The sequence below is a fragment of the Heptranchias perlo genome, chromosome 15 (assembly GCF_035084215.1).
Source record: "Heptranchias perlo isolate sHepPer1 chromosome 15, sHepPer1.hap1, whole genome shotgun sequence".
NCBI lineage: Eukaryota > Metazoa > Chordata > Chondrichthyes > Hexanchiformes > Hexanchidae > Heptranchias > Heptranchias perlo.
Genome location: NC_090339.1, coordinates 40,244,442 through 40,269,711, shown reverse-complemented (window position 1 = coordinate 40,269,711; position 25,270 = coordinate 40,244,442). Strand labels below are relative to the sequence as shown.

The 25,270-nt window shown below is 44.6% G+C and overlaps 1 protein-coding gene across 1 annotated transcript in view; it reads right to left on the bottom strand.

The window, feature by feature from the left end:
• Positions 1–25,270, bottom strand: part of arhgef9a (Cdc42 guanine nucleotide exchange factor (GEF) 9a) — a 212,393-nt gene that overhangs the window by 79,796 nt on the left and 107,327 nt on the right. The window contains exons 5-7 of the mRNA XM_067996679.1: positions 14,469–14,660; positions 9,812–9,991; positions 7,752–7,984 (exon numbers count right to left, since the gene is read on the bottom strand). Coding sequence (XP_067852780.1) covers positions 7,752–7,984; positions 9,812–9,991; positions 14,469–14,660 — 605 coding nt within the window. The remainder of the gene's footprint in view (positions 1–7,751; positions 7,985–9,811; positions 9,992–14,468; positions 14,661–25,270) is intronic.

Below are 25,270 nucleotides of genomic sequence, written 5' to 3'. Positions count from 1 at the left end.
TAGGGATCAAACCTGGTCTGTGCAGCTCGGCTACTCACTGATAAATTCATTGAGCTATTGGGGCCGCCAATATTTTTTAATGTCGTTATCCATTTTCAAAAAGCGCGTCAGGATTGTCAGCAGTGATGACGTGAAAAATCCCAGGCTCAGTACTCCCAGTATTTCTTTTTAACCCTTCTTTATAAAATGAATTTACTTTAAAACTTCACCCACAAGAGTACACAATATAAAATAAAATTGTGGATTGACCTTGACTGCCCATTTTTAACATAGTGAAAATGAAGACTTGGTGTCCGTTCCAAGGTTTCTAGATTAGAGGGCGTGAACAGGGAGACCGAAATAGACACAGCTAAAGATCTGGAATGAACAGAAGGGATAAAGTTGAGAAATGGAGAAAAATAGAACAGAGACGGTATAATAGCAACAGGGAGAAACAATGAAAGGGGCATTTCCTCGGTTTGCCATTTGTAGCAAATTCATATATACATTCTTTATCTTCCCCTACAAATGCAAATGAAAAAACATTGATAATAGAGAAATAAAGAGAAGATGTAACAACAGAGGCAGAACTAAAAAAAGCTGAGAAACAGAAAGAAGGGAAAATAGTACATTAAACAAAGAAAGAAAAGAACAGAAACAAAGGCAGAAGAATCAAATAAAGAGAACATAGTCAGGCAAGGAAGGAAAGAGGAACAGAAGGAAAGAAAATAAGAGAAAAGCAAGCAAGAAAAAAGCAAACAAGCTATTACCTGATACACAGTCTGTCTGTCACCTCCAGCCTCTAATTTCTTTCTTTCTTATCTCTATTTTGTCAATATTACTATGATCAGTATTCCTTTGAATTTGCCTTTCTTTTCCCTCCTAAACTGCAAATATACCATCCTACATGTTCATTCTTTCCCAAAATCTCCTTACCATCCTAAGTTTTATTTTTTTCCTACCATCTTCAGGTTTTAAACCCCAGCTGGATATTACCTAATGATTACTTCCTAATTTACTTTATCTTCTCTTCTACTCTTTTCAGCCTTGGTGACATCCTGCACCATGGATCTTGGTCCTTCACATTGGCTTCTCGATACAAAAAAAGAAAAGCTAGCAAACAGGAAGCAAAGAGCTCTGTGCATTAAAGAATAAACTGTTTTCATTACATAGAAAGAATGAGAGAACAAAACTACACATAGGACCCTAAGAGACACATTTTGCTGTCAGGAGTCCAGTTTGTTTGCCTACTCTCAGTCCTTGTCCACTGTCTTCCTTCACAGAGCACAGGAACTAAATATTAAAGAGTGATCAGTGTCCACTTTTAAAGTGCAGAGGAATACTACCAACCATTTCGGACCAAACATAGATTGGACTTGCAATCCATCGTTCAGAATTGGAAACTGATGGCTCAGAATACGAGTGTTAAGCAACCATTTAAGTTTCAAGTCAAGGTGACAAATTCCACATTAAATACACTATTGTAGTTTAAAATAAGCAGCGGGAGCTGGAACGGAAGTTGGAAGACACAATCTGAATGCTACATGCCTGTGACAGAACATATTGGCCCTGGTCAATGGTCTAGTATTAATTGCTATGCTCTAATTGCATTTTATAGCTAAAAGTTCAATGTTAAAGGTTTAATGGATGAACGATAAAATAAATCAATGTTTATAGATTCAAAGTTGTTGCACATTTTACATGATGTATAAAATAAAAAAATTCAAACTGGCAAAGGACTGTGGCAAAACATCCTGCCAAAATGCAAACAGCTCTTTGTTTCCTGTTTGCTTTTTTAAAGCTAGAGTTTTTTGAGGATGTAACTAGCAGGATAGATAAAGGGGAACCAGTGGATGTAGTAAATTTGGATTTTCAAAAGACATTCGATAGGGTGCCACATAAAAGGTTGTTACGCAAGATAAGGGCTCATTGGATTGGGGGTAATATATTAGCACGGATAGAGGTTTGGTTAACGGACAGAATACAGAGAGTAGGGATAAACGGGTCATTTTCAGGTTGGCAGGTTGTAACTAGTGGGGTACCGCAAGGATCAGTGCTTGGGCCTCAGCTATTTACAATTTACATTAAAGGACGGAGTGTAATGTATCCAAGTTTGCTGACGATACAAAGGTAGGTGGGAAAGTAAGCTGTGAGGAGGACACAAAGGGCCTGATTTTAGCAGGCCTGCGGGTTTCCGGCGGGTTGGGTTTCGGGTGCGTGGCCTCCGCGCCCGGTGAAATTAGTGGGTTGCCCTCACGATCGTAGCAGGCAATCGACTAATTGGAATCATTTACCTGCTCCTCCGGGGTCCGCGCTGCTGGTCTGCGCGTCGGGCGGGCTGCGCATGCGCAGTACGATCTGTCAGCTGGAGGCTCTCTAGTTAAAGGGGCAGTCCTCCACTGACAGATGCTGCAACCAATGGAACAAATTACAGCATGGAGCAGCCCAGGGGGAAGGCTGCTCCCAGTTTAATAATGCCTCACCCCAGGTATCATCAGATGGGGTGAGGAGGAGGGGGAGGACAGAGATCTTCCACCCGGCGGGCGGGAGGAAGCGGCCTGCCTCTGCCACCAAGAAGGCCTGGCTCGAGGTGGCAGAGGGGGTCACCTGCACCACCAACATATCGCCCACCTGCATACAGTGCAGGAGGCGCTCCAATGACCGCAGTGGGTCAGCCACAGTGAGAACACTTACTCTTTCCCCTACACTGCGTCTGCCACAACACTGCCCCCACCCCACATCTCCTTCGGCACCGCCAACACTACTCTGTCACATTACCCCTCATACCCACTCAAACCCCATCCTCATCTTACCTGCATCTACTCACCTCGCCAGTACTCACCCCGCCACTAACACGCAACCCAATCCTCATACAATCTCATGGCTCTATCCCATACTCACCCTCTCGTGCATCTCCCTCACGGCCAGCCTCACTCAACCTGCCACCACCTGTGCTGCAGCCACAGGGCATGCATCGCATATGTGCAGCGTACGGCAAACGTGTCGTGAGCATGAAGGGGATGCACAAGGGTGTCTGAGGGTTTGCCATGGGTGTTACCGATATTGAATTTCAGAGCAACAAACATCACACATTATATTGGCACCACCACTGCCATGTCTCCGCGAATCCTGTCCGGTTTGTGCAATAATGCCCGCTCCTGGGTATCACTATGAGGACCCACCACTGATGCCACCCATTGTGTTACTGCAGAGTAGGTGCAGGTGTATTTGCAGGGCTCTTCCGCGCAGACGACTGAGAGACATCGGCGGTGTACCCGGCTGCACCCTGGAAGGATGCGGTGGAGAAGTTGTGGAGGGCAGTGGTGACTTTGGCAGCGACAGGTAAGCAGATGGTGCTGGGGCCAGCCAGGAGCAGCTCGGCATGAAAGAGCCTGCAGATCTCCACGACTACATGTCGAGTGAATCTGTGCCTCCGTGTGCACTGCTGCTCGGAGAGGTCCGGGGAGCTGCGCCTCGGTCTGTAGACCCTGTCGCGAGGGTAGTGCCCTCTGCGACGCGTCTCTCTCTGCGGTAGCCCTCCCTCCTGCTGTACAGGTGGATGTGTCACAGCACTCTGTTGTGGAGCTCCACGTGTCAGAGGTGGACGGCGTGGATGGCGAGGCTGGTGATGTTGTTCGCCCTCCGAGGGGGTCATGACTGCAGCTACGGCGGCCCCCATCCGCAATATGTACATCTGAGGGGGTCCGCAAGGTAGGCACATGTCTCCGGACCCCGGGGTGAGTGTGCAGGTTGGTCACTTTGACCGTCCGGAGGGGGGTGGTGGAGGCCACACTTTGTCCCAAGTGACAGAGCGGCCTCCTGCAATGGGTGAGGGTCTCCCCCCCACCACCTGTCAAATGGACCTTTGCAGCTGCCACAGGCTGACGGCTGCAACACATCCAGTTCAACTAGGACTGTTTCCCCCAGTGTGTGAAACAGTCCCATGTTTCCCCAAAATCACACAAAGTCCCTTAATCAGGTCAGTTAATGACCTGAACAAGCAAAATAAATAACCTCAAGTGGCATCCCGCTGGCTTTAATTGCCTGCGGGATTCCCACCAGCGGGGGCCACGCACGCACCCCCGCATGTCATCGGGGAACCCGGAAGTGGGCGGGATCGTGGCGCGATCCGGTCACGTAACTGGATATCGGGATTTTCGGGGCCCCCCCCCGCTGGAAACCCACAGGAAACCCGACGGTAAAATCGAGCCCAAAGAGTCTTCAAAGGGATATAGACAGGTTAAGTGAGTGGGCAAGAAGGTGGCAGACGGAGTATAATGTGAGGAAATGTGAGGTTATTCACTTTGGTAGGAAGAATAGAAAAACAGAATATTTTTTAAATGATGAAAAACTATTAAATGTTGGTGTCCAGAGAGACTTGGGTGTCCTGGTTCAAGAAACACAAAGGGCTCGATTTTCGGACATCCGAGCAGGTGCGTTCGTGGCGGGGGGGCTCCGAAAATCGGGGATTCCCAGGGCGGGTCCGGAGCCCGGCTCCAACCCGCCCACTTCCGGGTTCCCCAGTGACGCGCTTAGATGCGCACGCAGCCCCCGCATGGGGGACTCCCGCCAGCAATTAAAGCCGACGGGATCCCACTTAAGACAATTGTTTTGATACTTCAGGTCGTTTGCAGACCTGATTTGTAGGATATTTTAGGAGGGGTGGGATTTTCATCTAAACTGAGAGTGTTTCCCGGACTGGGGGAAACACTCCCAGTTGAAATGGACATGTTGCAGCCACCAGCCTGTGGCAGCTGCAAAGGTCCATTTGACAGGTGGTGGGGGAGCCCTCACTCATTGCAGGAGGCCACTCTGTCACTTTGGACAAAGTTTGGCCTGCACCACCTTCCTCCTAACAATAAAATTCACCAACTTGCAGCCTCAACCCCGGTGTGCAGACATATTTACCTACCTTGCGGACCCCCTCAAACGTACATCTTGCGGAAGGGGCCACCATAGCTGCAGTCATGACCTCCTCGGAGGGCGAACAGCATCACCAGCCTCGCCGGCCTCGCCGGCCACCTCTGACACGTGGAGCTCCACAACACAGTGCTGTGACGCATCCACCTGCACAGCAGGAGGGAGGGCAATGGCAGAGAGAGATGCGTCACAGAAGGCACTACCCTCGCCACAGGGTCTACAGACCGAGGCTCAGCTTCCTGGACCTCTCTGAGCAACAGTGCACACGGAGGCTCAGAGTCACTCGACATGTAGTCGTGGACATTGCAGCCTCCTTGATACCGAGCTGCTCCCGGCTGGCCCGAGCACCATCTTCTTACCTGTTGCTGTCAAAGTCACCACTGCCCTCAACAACTTCTCCTCCGCATCCTTCCAGGGTGCCACCGAGGACATCGCTGGCGTCGCTCAGTTGTCTGCACAAAAGAGCCCTGCAAATACACCTACACCCACTCTGCAGTGACACAATGGGTGGCATCAGTGGTGGGTCTTCACGGTGATCCTCAGGAAAGGGAATTATTGCACAAGCCAGTCAAGAATGGCCAAGACATGGCAGTAGTGGTGATAACCTAATATGTAATGTGAGTTGATCAGAAATCAAATATAAGTAAAAACCATGACAAACCCTCAAACACCCTTGTGCATCCCCTTCATGCTCACGACACATTTGCCTTACGCTTCCTACTACACATATGTGATGCATGCCCCGTGGCTGCAGCACAGATAGTGGCAGGTTGGGTGAGGCTGACCGTGAAAGAGATGCATGAAAGGGTGAGTATGAGACAGAGCCATGAGATTGTATGAGGATTGGGTTGAGTGGTAGTGCTGAGATGAGTACTGGCGAGGTGAGTAAGTGCAGGTAAGATGAGGATGTGCTTTGAGTGGGTGTGAGGAGTGATGTGATAGAGTAGTGTTGGCAGTGCAGAAGGAGATGTGGGGTGGGGGCGGTGATGTGTCAGACGGAGTGTAGGGGAATGAGTAACTGTACTCACTTCAGCTGACTTACTTAGGTCATTGAAGCACCTCCTGCACTGTATGCAGGTGCATGATATGTTGGTAGTGCTGGTGACCTCCTCTGCCACCTTGAGCCAGGCCTTCGTGGTGGCAGAAGCACCTCCTGTCCGCCGGGGGGAAGATCTCTGTCCTCCCCCTCCTCCTCACCCCATCCAATAGGATCTGGAGTGAGGCAACATTAAACCTGGGAGCAGCCTTCCCCCTGGGCTGCTCCATGCTGTAATTTTAGCTCCTTTCTGCAGCATCAGCCAGTGGAGGACTGCCGCTTTAAACAGGGCTCCTCCAGCTGACAGCCTATGATGCGGGTGTGCAGTCCGCCCGCTGCGCAGCTTTCCAGCGCGAAACCCGGAAGCCAAGGTAAGTGCATTCAATTAGGCTGCGATCACATGCGGAGCACCCCGAATTCACTGGGCGCGTTACCCACATGCCCAGTCGACCCCCCGCTGCCAACCCGCCTCCCTCCTAATATCGAGCCCAAAAAGTTAGCATGCAGGCACAGCAGGCAATTAGGAAGGCAAATGGCATGTTGGCCTTTATTGCAAGGGGGTTGGAGTACAAGAGTAAGGAAGTCTTACTACAATTGTACAGGGCTTTGGTGAGATCTCACCTGAAGTACTGCGTACAGTTTTGGTCTCCTTATCTAACGAAGGATATACTTGCCTTAGAGGCGGTGCAATGGAGGTTCACTAGATTAATTCCTGGGATGAGAGGGTTGTCCTATGAGGAGAGTTTGAGTAGAATGGGCCTAAACTCTCTGGAGTTTGGAAGAATGAAAGGTGATCTCATTGAAACATATAAGATTCTGAGGGGGCTTGACAGGGTGGATGCTGAGAGGTTGTTTCCCCTGGCTGGAGAGTGTAGAACTAGAGGGTATAGTCACAGGATAAGGGGTCGGTCATTTAAGACTGAGATGAGGAGGAATTTCTTCACTCAGAGGGTTGTGAGTCTTTGGAAGTCTCTAACCCAGAGGGCTGTGGATGCTGACTCGTTGAGTATATTCAAGGCTGAGATAGATAGATTTTTGGACTCTCGGGGAATCAAGGGATATGGGGATAGGGTGGGAAAGTGGAGTTGCGGTTGAAGATCAGCCATGATCTGCTTGGATGGCGGAGCAGGCTCGAGGGGCCATATGGTCTACTCCTGCTTCTATTTCCTATGTTCTTATGACCGATATGTGCAAACTAGCGGTGTTGGAATTAGCTATGATCTACAGTATTTTTTTTGTAAATTAATACAGTTGCAATCACAAATGCAACAATTAATTAACTGACCATTGAACACTAATGCCACTTGAGTGTTTACAGTCTTCCCACAATTCTCAGAATAATGAACGCAACCTCAAGAGATTTCATCAGTTTTTCATACAGCATGTATTAGAAGCTGGCAGAATTAGGGACAGTGTGGACAGTGCCATTCATTATTTATTTGGATGCAGAAAGTTCAAGCATTTCCTGAGGCTAGTCTTTGGCTAGTTAGAGGGAAGCCTAAATTTACTCAAGTAATTTAATAGGCAAAATCATTCCTGTTAGTGCACATATTTGGATATTTGGAACTTCGTTTCCACATCCTTCATTGCCTCTGTTATATAAGTTAGTATATTTTTTCCCTAATTTTCTACCCTTTTCTTCCCTGAAGGCCCCAAGACTCGTTGAGGTAAGGTACCATGAACACTCCACACTGGATCCTCCTCTTCTGAGGCCCCCGACTTTCGCTGAACAACGCTAAACTCAGAAATGCAATAACGGTGTGATATTCTAAAATGAATGACAATGGGCCTCAAAGCATTTTCTTGCAATTCTTACCTATGTTCCAGTGCTGTATACTTGAGTAATTCTGCGAGCTGTAGTGGGTATTTGCAGATCTTCTGCACAGGAGTGAGGAGAAAGCCATCGATGGCAATGTCAATCATTTGCTGTAGGAGACGACAGGCCTCAAAAAAATGCTGATACCTGCCATCCTTCATCAGCTTGGAGAGCTCCATGCACGCGTCTAGGTGATTATTACAGTACTCAGAATAAATCCAAAATCCGTCTTGCTATAAATAAATACAACAAATATATGTATCAGATGTGCAGGCAAAACCAAGTAATCAACTTCCTGAGCTGACAAAATAATACATTAAAGTGGGCAGCAGAGATGACTGGCTGACTTGTAGGGGGTTGTTTTCATAATAAATCAGCAGTACATTTGTACATTTCCATCCTTTATGTTTAAACTTTGTATACTTAAGCAAATCTTAAAGAGAACAGGTCCCTTTCCCTCTCTTTCACTCTCTTAGCCATGTTAGTGTTAGCTGTGGCTCAGTAGTAGCACTCTCACCTCTGAGTCAGAAGATTGTGGGTTCAAATTCTACTCCAGAGACTTGAGTACAAAATCTAGGCTGACATTTCAGTGCAGTACTGAGGGAGTGCTGCACTGTCAGAGGTGCCGTCTTTCGGCTGAGATGTTAAACTGAGGCCCTATCTACCCTCTCAGGTGGATGTAGACGATCCCATGGCACTATTTCAAAGAAGAGCAGGGGAATTCTCCTCAGTGTCCTTGCCAATAGTTATCCCTCAACCAACATCACTAAAACAGATAATCTGGTCATTATCACATTGCTGTTTGTGGCACCTTGCTGTGCGCAAACTGGCTGCTGTGTTTCCCTATATTACAACAGTGACTACACTTAAAAACTACTTCATTGGTTATAAAGCACTTTGGGATATCCTAAGGTCATGAAAGGCACTAAATAATTGCATGTTTTTTCTTTCTTTCTTTGTGCTATAAGTACAGGGGCCAGCAATCTCCCCAACTACTTTGATCCAATCCCCTGAGCTGCGTGTAGCACTGCAATTTTCCTGCTTTGAGGTGGAGGATTTTTTTTTTCAGTTGTAAATTAGCCAGCTATTGTAATACTATGGGGCAGATTTTCCTTTTTTTCACTTGGGTGTAACTAATCACTTGGGTGGAGCATATAGAGGAACATCGGATGGGGAGGATAGCACACTTGTAACTATTTCAAATAATGATAAGCAAATTGAACATGCTTCTTTTGGGGCATACAATCCTTCCACCCAATGTGCTCCTCCCAGGCCATTATTTACTCTCTGGCACAAAAAAGGAACATTTTCCCCTATATTTTTAAGCTTAAATCAGTTATTCTTTCCACTTACAGGGAAATCAGTAACAAGGGGACATAGGTTCAGAGTTATTACTGGAACAAAGGGAGACATTAGATTTTTTCCCCCACAGAGGGTTATTAAAAAATGGAATGCTTTACTACAAGTGGTTATTGAGTATATAACATGATTGAAAATGGAATTAGATAAGTATTTGAAAAGGAGGATTATAAAGGAATACAGAGCAAAAAGCAGAAAAATGGGCTTAGAATGAATAGCTTCAATTGAAGAATATGCACTGGCATTGATGCAATGTGGCTAATGACCTCCTCCTGTGCTATATTTTTATGATTCAATATTTTTCCGTTTGGAATGGTAGAATAATTTAGAAGAAAAAAGTTGGTACAATAATGCCATTGATGGCGTATAAGTAAAGGTAACAATGTTAAATAAAAATAGAACTAAATAAGCTTTGGGTTTAAATTGCGGTGAGCAATTTTACTAATGAATGCATTCATTTGAAATTCCTTTGTCCGCTGTTTTAATGAAGGCCCATTAAGGGGGTTAATGCTTTCATTAAAATAGCAGACAGAGAAATTTCATACGCATTAACTACTAATAAAGCACAGCAAAATTTCAACACCCTTGTGATTTTTTTCACTGTAGCAGCATAACAGGTCAGCACACGGGAGCACAACAATTACACACAGAAATGCAGAGGATGAGAAATGATAATCTAATCTAACAGGAATATAATTTACATGCTCTAAGAAGCAGGGCCCAATTTCACTCAGATGGGGATCTTCCTTGTTGTACTGCTTCTCCAGGTCTCTGACGAAGCTCATCTGAAATCTATAAATGTCTTCAATATTTCCGAATATGACTTTCAGCTGTTCATCGCTAAACATGTCTTTTCGTTTCCTGCATTGCCTAAGGTACCCCTAAGATAAGAAAAAAATACATTTAGCTGCCTGTGGTGAACTTCATTCACATGCAGTAGCAAATTTAATCATAATAATTAATAATTAGTAGAAAGTCAAATATTCACTCTTTACTGATTTATTTTTTCCCATCCAAGTACTTTTGCACAGAATGAATAACATTTGGGTAAAATGTTTGAAGGAGAGGTTAAAAAGTTGAATCTGATATGCAGTAAATTAAACAGTGGCGTAATAATCTATTTACAGGTACAACATGCTCCTTATAACTGACGCCTGTTGGGAGCCAAGCGAGATCTGCAATTTGAATGAAATCGTGGATAAAGGAAGTTTGGAATGTACTTAAATGCCGATGCATTTTGTGTAACAGTACTTTAGGCCAGCCTAAAAGGCTCCAATTATCCTTTCTGCTCTGCTGTCATCAGCTATGGTGACCAGAACACAGGCTCTACTGAACAAAGGAAATCTTCACAAAGACATTTGCTGCTACATGTTGTAACTAGTGGAATTCTTATTCTCATTGGTAAGGCAGAACACTGGATGCTTTAAACTGCATCTAGCCCATGGTATGTCTGATCTGGAAGTGACTGATGCTAGCACTAAGTACCAAGTTCCATTCCCCAGTATTGGCATCTGTCACTTTTGATGAGCACAAAAATTGATCAAAATTTTAAAAAGGGAGTGAGTTTCACAATAAATATTCCTTTTTAAAAATCTATAGAACAAAAAAAAATGATTTAAAAATCACCATTTTTATCATAGTGACATTCAGGCAGACTTTATAGCACTATAATTAAAAGCAAGCAGACACACACACATGCACACGCACAATTTCTAACAAAAGGGTTATTGGATAGTAATCCGATAGCTCAGTGGCACTGAGGCCAATTGTAGCAGTCCTAATGCCACAGTTATGGAATCAATTAACTCTGGGGTTTTCCAATCCATACGGCTCATTGATACACTGTCCTTACCAACTGAGCCATCAGCAGAGTTGACTAGTGTAAATGATATTGAACGATGGATGCGCTGAGGGAGTTACAGGCAACCACACAAATCCTGTGTTTCAACTCTCAGGGGTAAGAACAGTCACTCCATACATAATGTGATTGCTGAGTTAAAACATCTTCTTACACTTTAACCTAGCTCCAGTGAACATATCAATTGTGACGTTGTTAAATCACTGTACCTGGGATGCACTGCCTGAAAGGGTGGTGGAAGCAGATTCAATAGTAATTTTCAAAAGTGAATTAGATATATACTTCAAAAGGGAAAAATTTGCAGGATTATGAGGAAAGAGCAGAGGGAGTGGGACGAATTGGATAGCTCTTTCAAAAATCAGGCACAGGCACGATGGACTGAATGGCCTCCTTCTGTGCGGTCCGATTGTATGATTCTATGATACCTGTTAAGTTCGGACTCATATTTCCATGGTACAAATAGATTTATACACATTCTTGTGGAATTGGTCATTTATTGCTAACACTTTTACACAGCTTCTGCAGTATTATGTAATATTCCGCTAGTTCCAAAAATAAAATGTGCATCTTTTCTTTAAAAGCTGCACTATATTACAGTGTTTTTTTTAAGTTTGAAGATTAGTGTTGGCACAGTAGCAAGCACAATTTATGTGTGTACATATATATATGTGTGAGTACAAATATTTAAATTTTAGATGCAGACAACACATTGGGGGTAAAATCAATCGGCAGGGGGTGCATAATGTACGGTAGCTGATTGGTCGTCCGTTATACACCCCGCTCGAATTTCCTTTCCATGGGCGGGCGGGGTGTATAACGAGCAGCCGATCCACTCCCACTCCTGCCCGGTTTGTGCCTCCGCCAAAGTTGAATTTTACCCCCATTGTCTATCATTGAGCATTCTACATTATTCCCAATATTCACAATCATCTCCTGAACTTCCCAGTCACAAGTATACACAGGTTTACAAATATAACTGCTGTTGAAGAACCTCCACATTAAAGGATTTTGGGGTACATTTTAACTATAGGTGGATTTTGGGTGGGTGGCAGGAGGAACATATGCGCCGCCTATCTGAAGTCCTTGCTGAGAGCCCCGAGCCAGTTTGAGAGCTAGGCCTTATTTCCATAATCCCAGTGAGGTGCGAGTACTGTTCGGGTACTCACAGGCAACTCACCGATCGGAGGGGTGGGAATTCTGTCAGCTCCACTGCGGAACCGAGCTAAAATATTTCTCCTCAGGAGGGCGCAAATTTTTTTTTGGTGGGGGGGGGGTGGGGGAAGAGGGAATTTGCAGGTGCGGGCGAACTGGCAGTGAGCCAGAAGATTTTTAAGTCTAGAAAATGTTACCTTTCTAAGAGTAGCCTGCAACGGCCCCCTTACGGACCGCTGATTAGGCTGCTCAATGCCTGCTACCAATGGAGGGGGGTACACACAATGCAAGCTCTGTACATTAACACCACAAAATTGTGTTGGGGATCCCAATTTACAAATAGGCTTCTGCCTGAAATGGGTGGGGGCCTTGGTCACCCTGCTGAACCTCCTGACGAAGATGGCGGCAGCCATAACAGGAGGTGGAACAGGGCGGTAAGTGACGCACTGCCATTTTCGACCTGCTACTGAGCAGTTCCCGTCGGGTGGAGACCGTGAAGATCGGCCCCTTTGTGTCTGAATGAATGAATATGGTTTCCTATCTGCTTTCTGATTGGTTCTAACCACATGGTATTATTGGTCACATGGCTAGCAGGGACCAATCAAATGTGGCAATCATATTTCACAGCTAATACAGAAGGCAGCCATTACAATTTCATACTACAAACTAAAAGGCGGTGAATTTCGGTGGGAGTTCTCCCGATCGGCCACTGTAACTTAGGCGGAAGATCCACAGAAAACCCTGTAGAGACGGCGCCATTTCTCTAGGGTTTCCATAGATCTTCCACCATAGTTACAGTAGTTGATCGGGAGAACCCCTGCAGAAGGTCAATTCCTAAAAATTTACATTTAAAGAACTCTGAACATTTAAAAATTGTCTCTGTAAGTTTATTGAATAAGTTAATGTAGCAATAAACATTTAAAATTAAAAGTTCTAACTTCAATTTTCAATAAGTTGCAGGTCTGGGCCTACTCGAGGCGATGACCCCTGGACAATCCTAAAACTAATTTATGGGCAGGCCGAGTAAAAAGAGGTCAGCTGCTGCGGCTTACTCAATCTTTTAAAAAAATTTGTCCATGAGCAATGCCATAAAAGATGAAGTAGCACATATAAATTTAAAAAATAATTATATGTGCTTGCAAATAACATCAGAGTGTGGGTTAAAATGAAGACTCTTTTCAAAAAATTAATCAATGCCTTGGTTTTATTAAAAGATGATGACATTTCAGAAATAAGACTTAAGAACTCCATGGGGGTGAATTTCCTTCAGGCTTCTCCCGCTGTGTGACAATAATTTCAGCAGAAATTTGTCGCAAACCCCCTTTACGCAAGTTCCATTGAACTTCTGCCAAAGTCATGGTGGCACAATGGAGAAGACCCAAGGCAATTCACCCCTTATGATTCTTTAAGTTGTAGCTGCGGAAACTTATTGGGCCGGATTTTCCTCTGAAAATAAAGGCGAGGCTAAAAAGGCTCACCGTTATTCCTATGTATCTGGTACAGCAGCTTCTGGTGACCGCATATGTGCAGTCAAACGCCGAAATCCGAAAGTTGCTTTACCAGATGCCCTGCTCCTCCATAAACTTCGTGAGAACAACAGCTTACCGGCTGACTCACTGTTCAAATGAATGGAACGGCATGAAGTTCCTGCACTGACCTGACGGATACGAACTACTCTCGCCAAAAAAAGGTACATCAAGTCATTTCAAGTCTAAGCACACTTTTAATGGTGTGGTTACTCTTAATGACTGCCAAACAACCTCTCTGGCAGTGAAAATTAACTTTTACAAGTGTGGAGTCTCATTTCTTCATTTAAAAAGAAATTAATTTTAGTTTTAAAACTTTTTTTTCTGTCTCTTTTATCTGTCTCTTTTATCAATATCTCTTTCCCTCTCTTTATTTTGCTTTCTGTGCCTGAATTCACTATTCTAACTTACACTTCCTGGTTCTGACTCTGCACAGCTCATCAGATGCTTTAATCTGATTGGTTAGGGAGATAGCCAGTTGCTGGCCCTGTTCACACAGGTCCCAGATGCCCTGTAGAGGGCGCCATTTTGGATTCAATGCCCGATGAGAGGAACTTTCTGAGAAAAAAAACAAGAAAAGTTTATGGGCAAGTGCAAGTCTAACGAGTGGCAGACACCGTTCGTTTGCTGCTCAGAGGAAAATCCAGGCCATTATATTAATAATTGAATAGTCTGAACCTCTTGAGGACATTTTGAAGAGTAACAATGAATGGTTCCAAGAACAAATGTGTAGCAATTGTTAAAAGTGTATTTCAGAGCTCTTCCATGTAATTTATATTATTAGTATGAGGTAACTTGGAGCTGTAGTTATGTTATTATTACCTCACAGATGTCCTTCAGGTGTTTAATGTAGTGTCGTTCTGTGCTCATAATTTCATTGATGACATTTGCCCTCATCTGGTCTCTGTTCTGGAGACTTCTGCCGAGACACAGGCAGTCGGAGTTTGGGTCCAGATGCCCATTTTGAATCTCACTACTGGCTTCATCTACAGTGTCTTCCTGGTTCACCCAAAGCTGCCATTAAACAAAGAGAAACAGAGTATGGATAATTGGCTGACATCAATTAATTTTAGTGTTTCTAAAGTGGATAATAGAACAGCTTACTGACTTCATTTAAATCACTTTCGGGAAAAAAAGTCCTAAGAAGCTAACCTGTAGATGATTGTTATCTGCACTTTTAGGACCATGGCAGCATTTCCAGACAAAATAGTTACTATTATCATTACTTTCACAAGGGATAATTTTCACACAAGTATCTGGTGACATTGAGGAGCAAAGATACAAATCAAAGGAAGCCATTTTTTTTTTACAGTATTTGCCCTTCTCTCCTGAATGTGCTGACTTGCTGCCAGGTGCACCATCAGTCCTCCAATACCTCGTTAAAATGGCAATTCTTCATGTCAGCTTAGACAATAAATATTATCAGGTTATTCACCCATAGAGGAGCATTGCACTCAAACCCGATCCTGCCACTGCCCGTTGTCCACACTTTCTAGAGGGCATCATTGGATAGGAATCAGGAGCAGCAGCTCTGACTGATTTTTCTATTCTCTAGTCCAAGAGGCACTGGAGTCAATTGTAGCATGTCTATTGCAGGTCCAGCTAGTTCAATACAGACCGTGAATTGAATCTGAGTCTTTCTGATCTGTATGGCTCAATTACATGGCCTTTACTGACTGAGCCATTAGGACAGCTCCTGAAGATATGTTCTAAGGAGCTGAAACACAACTGGACAAACGATTACATTGACTTTGACCCATTAGGCAGCATAGTTCTATTGGTGGGTGATAGAGCTGGGCACTGACCTTACTGAGATGAGCAAAAAAATTGAGGAGAGGTTAATACTGAAATACATCCACAGCTACATTAAAACAAAATGGAAAATTGGAGCAACTGACCAATCGCTCTATTCTGCTCCTTCTAACAGTAAGTCCAGAACATCACACCCCATGTATTCTCCCACACTCCTGACCTTGTCAATCCCCCAGGATATCAATCCTCATTTTCAAATATCCCCTTGGTCTCTCTCCACTTTACCTCAGTGATCTCCAGCTCTAAGTCCCAGCACAGACCTTCCGCTCCTTCGTCTCATTGCTTATTCCCTCCTCCCTCCACTCTACCAGCGCTAGCTAATCTTTCAGTAACCACACCTCTGCTCTTTGGTGCTCTTGCTCCAAACATTTTTCCTTGTTACCTTTCTTTATGCTTCAAAAGTCTCTAAAAAGCTTTCTTTTTTTCTGTGCCTTCGATCCTTCTCTTTGTCCCCGCCATTCCTCCCCACTTCCTGCTTGGTGTCTTCTCCTCTTTGTAATGATTTCCGAAACATTCTTCCAGAAGATGTTGATATTGTTGAATTGATACTAGTGGTAAAGTAGCTTTATCTGCTAGTTATCCTTTATTTCAAACAAAGGCTATTTAAAAGAATCTCCCTATATTAACCATATTAGAAGAATCCAAATGAATATGCAAACATAAAAGAAATGTACACTTGTTCCAAACTTTGAAATAAACTCTGTACTTTAAATTTGGATCCAAATCATGTTTCATGGGCCACAATGTGAAAGAACTATTACAAATAATGATAACTCATATGTGTCCTTCACTTCAACCCTCCAATCTAAAGTGGCCTCTGCTGTGTCACTGGCTTGTTAAATGAGAAGTGATAATAATTCTTTCCAACCAATTGCTATTCATAAGAATTTTTAGGAACAAGAAAAGGTCATTATGACCAACAATCCCTTCTCTCACCAGACACATCCAATTCTTTTGTGAATTCATTTATACTGACTGCTTCAAAAGCCTTCCCTGGTAATTTATTTCACAACATTTTACAGCATCTATTGTTCATTCCTATGTATTGTCTTTGGTTTAAAATACGAGTGGTTCAAAATTACGCTGTGCAATATTAGTGTCAAACATGTTAATGCATTCACATGAAATTCCTTTGTCATAGTTAATACCTGTATTAAAGTCGCAGATCAAAAGGATTTCATATGAATGCATGAATACATTTATTACTAATATATAGCACAATGTAAATTCAAAGCAACCAGATGCTTATTCATTCTCGTTGTCTTGCCATTTCAGTCGAATGCAGGTTTCTGCAGCTCCCTCTAAACAGGCAATGTATTCAAAATGTCCACAAATTGCAACAGCAACTATTGTAAAAAGTGGGTGGTATATTTTACACTGCTTTCATTACAAAATAGTGTAACAAGGAAAAATGCATTCACATGGCAGCGAAATCCTGATGTCACTTGTTGGCTGCAAACCAAAAGGGACAATAACAGGAATTAATACAGATAATTACAATTTTCCACTTCCCCTGTTACATACAGAGACCTAATCCATGATTTTGTTCTTCATCTTCATTGTGCTCTATATTATCACAGTTTATTTTTGTGCACAGGATCACTTAGAAAATAATTTCTTACAATCTAAAAATTTACTTCAACTCCCCAATGACCCAGTGGGTTAAGGCACCACTCAGTGCAGCACAAGACTATATGGATCAGGAGGTCACAAGTTTGATGCCCAGTTCTGTGCTAAATTAACTGGAGTGTTAAAATCGGCCTCAGCGTGCTGAGCTAGATGGGAAAAATTACCCAAAGTTCCTACTCCCAAACTCTACCCTGCTGAAAAGTACACAGTATGTGGATGTCAAGTGAGGTTTAGCTGTGATACTACTCGGGGATGAAAAGCCTTTACAAACTCACTCCCTTTACTCACGCATCACAATGATAGAACAGATGAGAGAGGCCATTTTATCCATCTACACCCTTCCATAGAACCCTATGCCCTTTCCATCACCAGCATCTAACGTGCAAAGATTATTTTTTGTTGCAAAAAGCACCTTCAGTTTTTGCTTTCACTGCCCTACCTGGAAAACTATTGTACAATAGTACTAATCATTCTTTGTATGAAGAACTGCTTCCTGACATCACCCCAGCACTTGACTTTTACCAGGTTGTACTTATATTCCTTTATCTTGCATTTGTGGTTTAACTTAAAATAATGTTCCAGATTAATCTTTTCTATTCCACTTAGTGTCTTAAATAATTCTATAAAATATCCTCTTTTCTGATTTTTTAAAGCCTGAAAGCTCTCAGCTTTTCTAATTTTTCCTCACAACTCAGTCCTCTGACACTACAAATCAGCATTGTGAATCTAGCTGACTGATTATTGCAATTTTCTCCCTCCATTGAAGTCACTGGCTTTTGCTGGTTTATAGTTCCATGGGCTGTTACAGCTCTTCAGTATCTCACTCAAATGGCCATTATCCATGTGCGGAACGAGACAAGCAATTTCAGCATTATTGAACAGTAAGGGGATCATCACAATTGAATCTGATCCTGTCCTCATCCAACGTGCACATATGCATTCGCTGGCAGGGGTCACTGCATAGTGATCTGGAGCAGGAACCCTGGCTGTTTTCTTTCTACCCTGGCTCAGAGGCACCGAGGGCTCTATTATGATCCTGGCTGGGATCAATTAAACCTGAGCACTTTTTACTCTACATGGCTGTGGCTGAGTGGTAGTGTTCTCGTCTCTGAGCCAGAAGGCTGTGGGTTCGCAGTCCCACTCCCGAGACTTCAGCACAAAATCTAGGCTGAAAAATCAGTACTGAGGGAGTGCTGCACTGACGGAGGTGCCAACCTTCATCTGAGACATTCAACTGAGGCCTTGTCTGTCACTTCAGGTGGATATAAAAGGTTCCATATGGCACTACTTTGAAGAGCAGGGGACTTCTTTCTGATGTCCTAGCCAATATTTATTCCTCAACCAACATCACTCAAATAGATTATCTAGACATCATCACATTGCTGTTTGTGGGACCTTGCTGTGTGCAAATTGGCTGCCACGTTTCCTACATTACAACAGTGACTCCGCTTCAAAAGTACTTCATTGGCCATAAAGTGCTTTGGGATGTCCTGAGGTTGTGAAAGGCACAATATAAATGCAAGTCTTTCTTTCTTCTTGTTTCTTTAGTACCTGACTATGTTGTGCAATAGCATACTGAGCCATTAAGGGAGCTAATTTTTTTTAAATTTGTTCACGGGATGTGGGCGTCACTGGCGAGGCCAGCATTTATTGCCCATCCCTAATTGCCCTCCTATCATGCTATATATGGATACACTTGCAAAGAGTTTCTTCTTTATTGCAAAATGGGTCCAATATCAAGTTCTCATCAGTTTCCAGAATTTTACAAGATCTTGTGTACACATAAAGCTTATAAGATCTAGCATCCAACTGAGTCTAATAATGGCAACAAATAGATAACTGATCCCTAATGTTACCTAATGTTTTCACATTAACCCAGATTTTATATAACTCTTTCACAGGTCTGTGTCCGTGATTTTGACATCCATGAAGAACAGCCCGATTACTCAGGGATTCTTTATTCGTGCTAAGAACTTCAAAGAGCACGACATATTATCACACTCTCTCCTACTCTAGCTCATTCCTTTCTCAGGACTTCCAAACTATGGAACATCTTATTTCTTCAGTTTTCCCCTCCTCCTACAAGCTTCAGACTTTAAAAGCTGAGCTTGGTGTCACCTCCTGATTTATCTCAACTTCTCTTTTGCTCTTTCTAACCTTGATAGTGTCCTGCACTATGGACTTTGGCCCTTCATCTTCACTCCTTAATTTTAAAAAAAGCAATGAGAAGCATTGTTGTCTGCAGCAGGAATAATCCAATATTCTATTTGGATAAATGTGCTGCATCACCATCATTAGGTGATTCTCTGTATCCTGAACTGTCTATTTTGTGATTTTACTTTGTCAGCTAATTCATGCAGATTGTCACCTAATTAAAATAGTAATCCTAACGATGGTATCGCACATAGAATTCTGCAACTTTGTCCAGGAGGACTAGCTGACACACAAGCCAATTATATTAGTCATTCTCAAGGAGTGTAATCCTCCCCCTTTACACCAGCTGCTGGGATTCATTTTTTGAGTTTTCTTAAAGGAGTAGGACTTGTGGGTCGAAGCACATTATTGTAACAGTGAACCTGGGCAGCCTGCAGGCGAATATATATGGTGTGACTACACACATAAAATGTTTTTAAACCAATACAAAAATATGAGAATGGAATGATGCAGTAGGTTAGACACAAAGGTGGTGTCATTTATTGTCATTTAAGGCTATATCTGTGACTTGCATTCAAAGTACCTTACAAAACATGGAGTGAACTGCCCTAGCAGGTCAGTTGCTTTCCCAACTGAGCCATACTCAGACCAGAAGATGCAAGGTTCAATTCCTGGTTTGTGCAGAGTTAGGTGATCTCAATCATATGTGCTATAATTGGTCTCAGTGCTCCTGGATGAGGAAGAGGAATTGCTATGTACACAATACTCCTGCGCCCCATTGCAATTGTGCTCTCCATCCTATGCTGTATACAGGAGATGGGTCTGATGCGGTGGCTTTCTCTTAAGACACATCTTCCCACTCCAGCCAGGCCCCTCAAAGGGTTGAGGAAGTGCCTGAGAATGAGCAGGCACTGGCAGCCCCATGTTACAGGAACACGGGGCTGTCAGTGCCTGCACCCAGAGGTTCAAAGTCACAAACATTGAAACAGGGTTGCACCACCAAAACCTCAGCCTGCCACCACAGTTGCTCCTCCCACTCAGGGAGTATATAGGTTAATAGGATTACCAATTGGATGCACAGAAAATAGCATAAATTAAATATTGATCTTTTTTCTCCCTTTCTCAGTTGTATGAGCAATGTTTATTGGGTAGAGCAATGGAAAGGTAATAAATGCAGGGCTAAAAGATGGCAGTTCAGCTTCAATGGAGAGAATGTTCTTGGGGAACAATGTGTGGGAGTACTTTGGGAAAATAAAGCTGGTCAGTGATAGGAGGATCCATTACTGGCTTTAGCTCTCGATCACAGAGTTCTGAACTAATCTCCTTGCTTGTACGTCATCTCTGTTCATGTTGTCCTCCGCTTCTTCCTTTTCCTGTGGGTTTCACTCAGTTGGGTCTGCCCCTTGCATTTTCAACTCCTATTTGGATGGTATGCAGCAGATGGTAATGATTTTGGAGACTTTGTCAAGACTATGGAGCAGCATCCCTCCTCAGTGGTCCAAATAACAGAATTGTTGTTCTGTATCTCTATGATATTATATTGTATCTCTGTTCTGCTGCTCTATGGGTTTCTAATTGGGGTCATCAGCCATGCCTGTTGGCCACTTGGGTTCGATTTATAATGGCCTCATCTCACGGTCAGACTGAACGAGTTCTGTGCCCTGTCCAATTTGTCCTGCGGAAGCCTGGACGGATCTTATTGCGTAGAACCATAATATCATAGTGACCGACACAGCCAACCCAGTCCTTGAAGTTGTCAGAAAATCAGCCTGCAGCAGGTGGCATAGCTCAGTCACTGCCTCTGTACTAAAGCAGAGAAGCCATAGACTGGTCTCCTATGATATACCCAAGTAGGAGTGGTGTAGTCTATAAACATGGGTCCTTGGGTATTGATGGCAGTGAATGTAACAGCTGAAGTGTCAGTGCACATGAAGATGGTCTCCTAGAAATTGGTTTGCGTCCGTTTTCATCTGAACACAGCGGCAGACGTGAACTGCCGTTCCGAAACTGATGAGCAAGAGAACCATGCAAAATTGTTCCTCTTGCCTCTTGTGATGTGACTGGTGTGCTGTAAGAGGCAGAGGCATTAGGCCCACTGCCTATGCAGATCAAGAGCCTAACACCTGTTTCAGGCGGGTGTACTGGATGGCTACATGGCCCCATAAACAATATGGTATGTGGCACATTATCAGTGCTGAATTACATAGAGCCTACAGTGCAGACTGCAGCGGTTCAAGAAGGCGGCTCACCACCACCTTCTCAAGGGCAATAGTTATGGAAATCAGGTTCCATGCTGAATTTCATAACCTCGAGCGGTGTTCTGCTCCCAGTGTACATCTTGCTCCGATATACTGGGCGTATGACAGGTAAAGTGCCTAGCCTGCTTTGCAGTGTCTCTTCTCGCAAAGTTGCAGTTGTGTCAAACCCTGAAGTTTCAATTTTTGCCAGTGAGCATCCCAACCTTGTGCATTGAGCATCTTGCTCACTTTTATTTCACTCTGTATTTTTGCCTGTTTTGTTATGCCTTCAGTTTCCTAAGACATGCTTTCCTGGAGTCTAGGTAATTACTGTTGTAGTACAATTTGCAGCTAACAAAGTCAGGAGGATGGGAATTCCTTTGGTTGTTCCCATTGTGTTTAATTTTTTGGATGAGGAGGGCCAATTTATGAAGATACCAACTTCTCAAGGGCAATTAGGGATGGACAATAAATGCTGGCCTTGCCAGCGATGCCCACATTCCATGAACGAATAAAAAAAAAGAAACGGGCCATTCAGCCCAACTGGTCTATGCCGGCATTTATGCTCCTCACAAGCCTCCTCCCACCCCTCTTCACCTAACCCCATCAGCATATCCTTCTATTCCTTTCCACCTTCCCCTTAAATTTATTTATGCTATTCACCTCAACTACTCCTTGTGGTAGCAAGCTCCACATTCTTACCACTCTTGGGGTAAAGAAGTTTCTCCTGAATTCCCTATTGAATTTATTGGTGACTATCTTATATTATGGCCCCTAGTTTTGGTCTCCCCCGCAAGTGGAAACATTGGGCCTGATTTTAGCACCCGCTATTGGGTGCGTTCTCGGCGGGGGGGCCTCGAAAATCGGGAAATCCAGGAACCCGAACGGATCCCGCCTCGATCCCGCCCACTTCCGGGTTCCCCGCTGACATGCCGGCGTGCGCGCGCAGCCCCCACTGGTGGGAATCCCGCAGGCAATTAAAGCCAGCGGGATGGAACTTGAGAGTATTTATTTAGCTATTTCAGGTCATTAACTGACCTGATTAAGGGACTGTGTGTGATTTTGGATCAACATGGGACTGTTTCCCACACCGGGGGAAACACTCCCAGATCGAATCGACGTGTCGCAGCTGTCAGCCTGTGGCAGCTGCAAAGGTCCATTTGACAGGTGGGGGGGGGGAGACCCTCACCCATTGCAGGAGGCCACTCTGTCACTTGGGACAAAGTTTGGCCTCCACCACCCTCCTCCTGACGGTCAAAATCACCAACCTGCACACTTACCCCGGGGTCCGGAGACATGTACCTACCTTGCGGACCCCCTCAGATATACATCTTGTGGATGGGGGCCGCCGTAGCTGCAGTCATGACCTCCTCGGAGGGCGAACAGCATCACCAGCCTCACCAGCCTCGCCATCCACGCCGTCCACCTCTGACACGTGGAGCTCCACAACACAGTGCTGTGACACATCCACCTGTACAGCAGGAGGGAGGGCTACCGCAGAGAGAGATGCGTCGCAGAGGGCACTACCCTCGCCACAGGTTCCACAGACCGAGGCTCAGCCTCCTGGACCTCTCTGAGCAGCAGTGCACACGGAGGCTCAGAGTCACTCGACATGTAGCCGTGGACATTTGCAGCCTCTTTCATGCCGAGCTGCTCCTGGCTGGCCCGTGCACCATCTTCCTACCTGTCGCTGTCAAAGTCACCACTGCCCTCCCGAACTTCTCCTCCGCAGCCTTCCAGGGTGCAAACGGTGGACATCGCCGATGTCTCTCAGTCGTCTGCGCAAAAGAGCCCTGCAAATACACCTACACCCACTCTGCAGTGACACAATGGGTGGCATCAGTGGTGGGTCCTCATAGTGATACCCAGGAGCGGGCATTATTGCACAAACCGGACAGGATTCGCGAAGACATGGCAGTAGTGGTGCCAATATAATGTGTGATGTGAGTTGTTCTGAAATTCAATAGAAGTAACAACCATGACAAACCCTCAAACACCCTTGTGCATCCCCTTCATGCTCACGACACGTTTGCCTTACGCTGCCTACTGCACATATGTGATGCATGCCCTGTGGCTGCAGCACAGGTGGTGGCAGGTTGAGTGAGGCTGGCCGTGAGAGAGATGCACGAGAGGGTGAGTATGGGAGAGAGCCATGAGATTGTATGAGGATTGGGTTGAGTGGTAGTGGCGGGGTGAGTACTGGCGAGGTGAGTAGGTGCAGGTAAGATGAGGAAGGGGTTTGAGTGGGTATGAGGGGTGATGTGACAGAGTAGTGTTGGCAGTGCTGAAGGAGATGTGGGGTGGGGGCAGTGATGTGGCAGACGGAGTGTAGGGGAAAGACTACGTGTACTCACTTTGGCTGACCTACTGAGGTCATTGGACCGCCTCCTGCACTGTATGCAGGTGGGCGATATGTTGGTGGCGCAGGTGACCCCCTCTGCCACCTCGAGCCAGGCCTTCCTGGTGGCGGAGGCGGGCCGCTTCCTCCCGCCCGCCGGGTGGAAGATCTCTGTCCTCCCCCTCCTCCTCACCCCATGTATTGATACCTGGGGTGAGGCATCATTAAACTGGGAGCAGCCTTCCCCCTGGGCTGCTCCATGCAGTCATCTTTGCTATTGGTTGCAGCATCTGTCAGTGGAGGACTGCCCCTTTAAATAGAGCGCCTCCAGCTGACAGATCTTACTGCGCATGCGTAGCCCGCCCGACGCACAGATCAGCAGCGGGGAACCCGGAGGAGCAGGTAAGTGGCTCCAATTAGTGGGTTGCCTGCTACCACTCGAATACCACTCGAAGTTATGAAATTCAGCATGGGACCTGATTTCCATAACTATTCACTAAGATGAAGTTTGCGTATGCCTGCATCACGGCTTCCTTCTGGACCCAAAAATTCTGCCACAGAAAATTTGGTGCATTACAATTCAGGCAAGTGAGGGTGGAGCTCCAATGTTTTGACCTGCATTTGCTACCATTGAGCTTCCATTCCATGGGCAATGCTTCAGAAAATCAGGGATATAATTCCTTTGCAAAATATAAGGGGCCTAAGTGAAATGATGTTGGATAGTCTCAATCCAGTTCCTGGAGAGTGCAGATTCACAGCATAACCTTCAGCATTAAAGTAACAGTCTCACTGAACAGGCAACAAGAATAGCTGGTATCAGAAAGTAAAAAAAATTACGAGTCTGGTTATGGGTGTTCTTTTGAAGTTGTGGTTAGAGTACATTTTTTGTCACAAGCACTCGCTCCCTTCTTTCCATGAATCTTGGTTTTAGCAACCCGCAGAGTTGGGGAGCCCCAGAGATGTTTGGGTTAGCAGGCCTGCTAAAGCTCATGGCTGAGGTGGAGGTGGACTGAAAGTGGCCTCCTGGTTATATGCTGAGTATTCTTGCATCAAATGAGTCCAGTGATTCATTGATTATTGGCCTAGTGATTGTTTCAGCCAAAGTTGTTCACCAGCGAGGTATCACAGTAATCGAGTGAATCAGTTAATTAAGGGTAAAACTGACTGACTGAGTCCATTAACCAGGGACAAATCAAAATAAATTAATTCACAAATCAGAGATCGCAGTAAATGATTCTATTTGTACCTCAGCTGGGAATAACACTGTGAAATTAAGCTCAACATTTCTCTCAGGTATGAATCCCTCAGCTACAGGGCCTGTGATTACTTTTATATTGTATAATCCAAAACTCTCTGTGACTTGCTACCTTGACTCCCTTTCTCATTCATACTCTGACCTTTCTGTCTTTGGCCAACTTTGCTGTTATAGCCAAGCTCATTGCAAACTTGGGTAC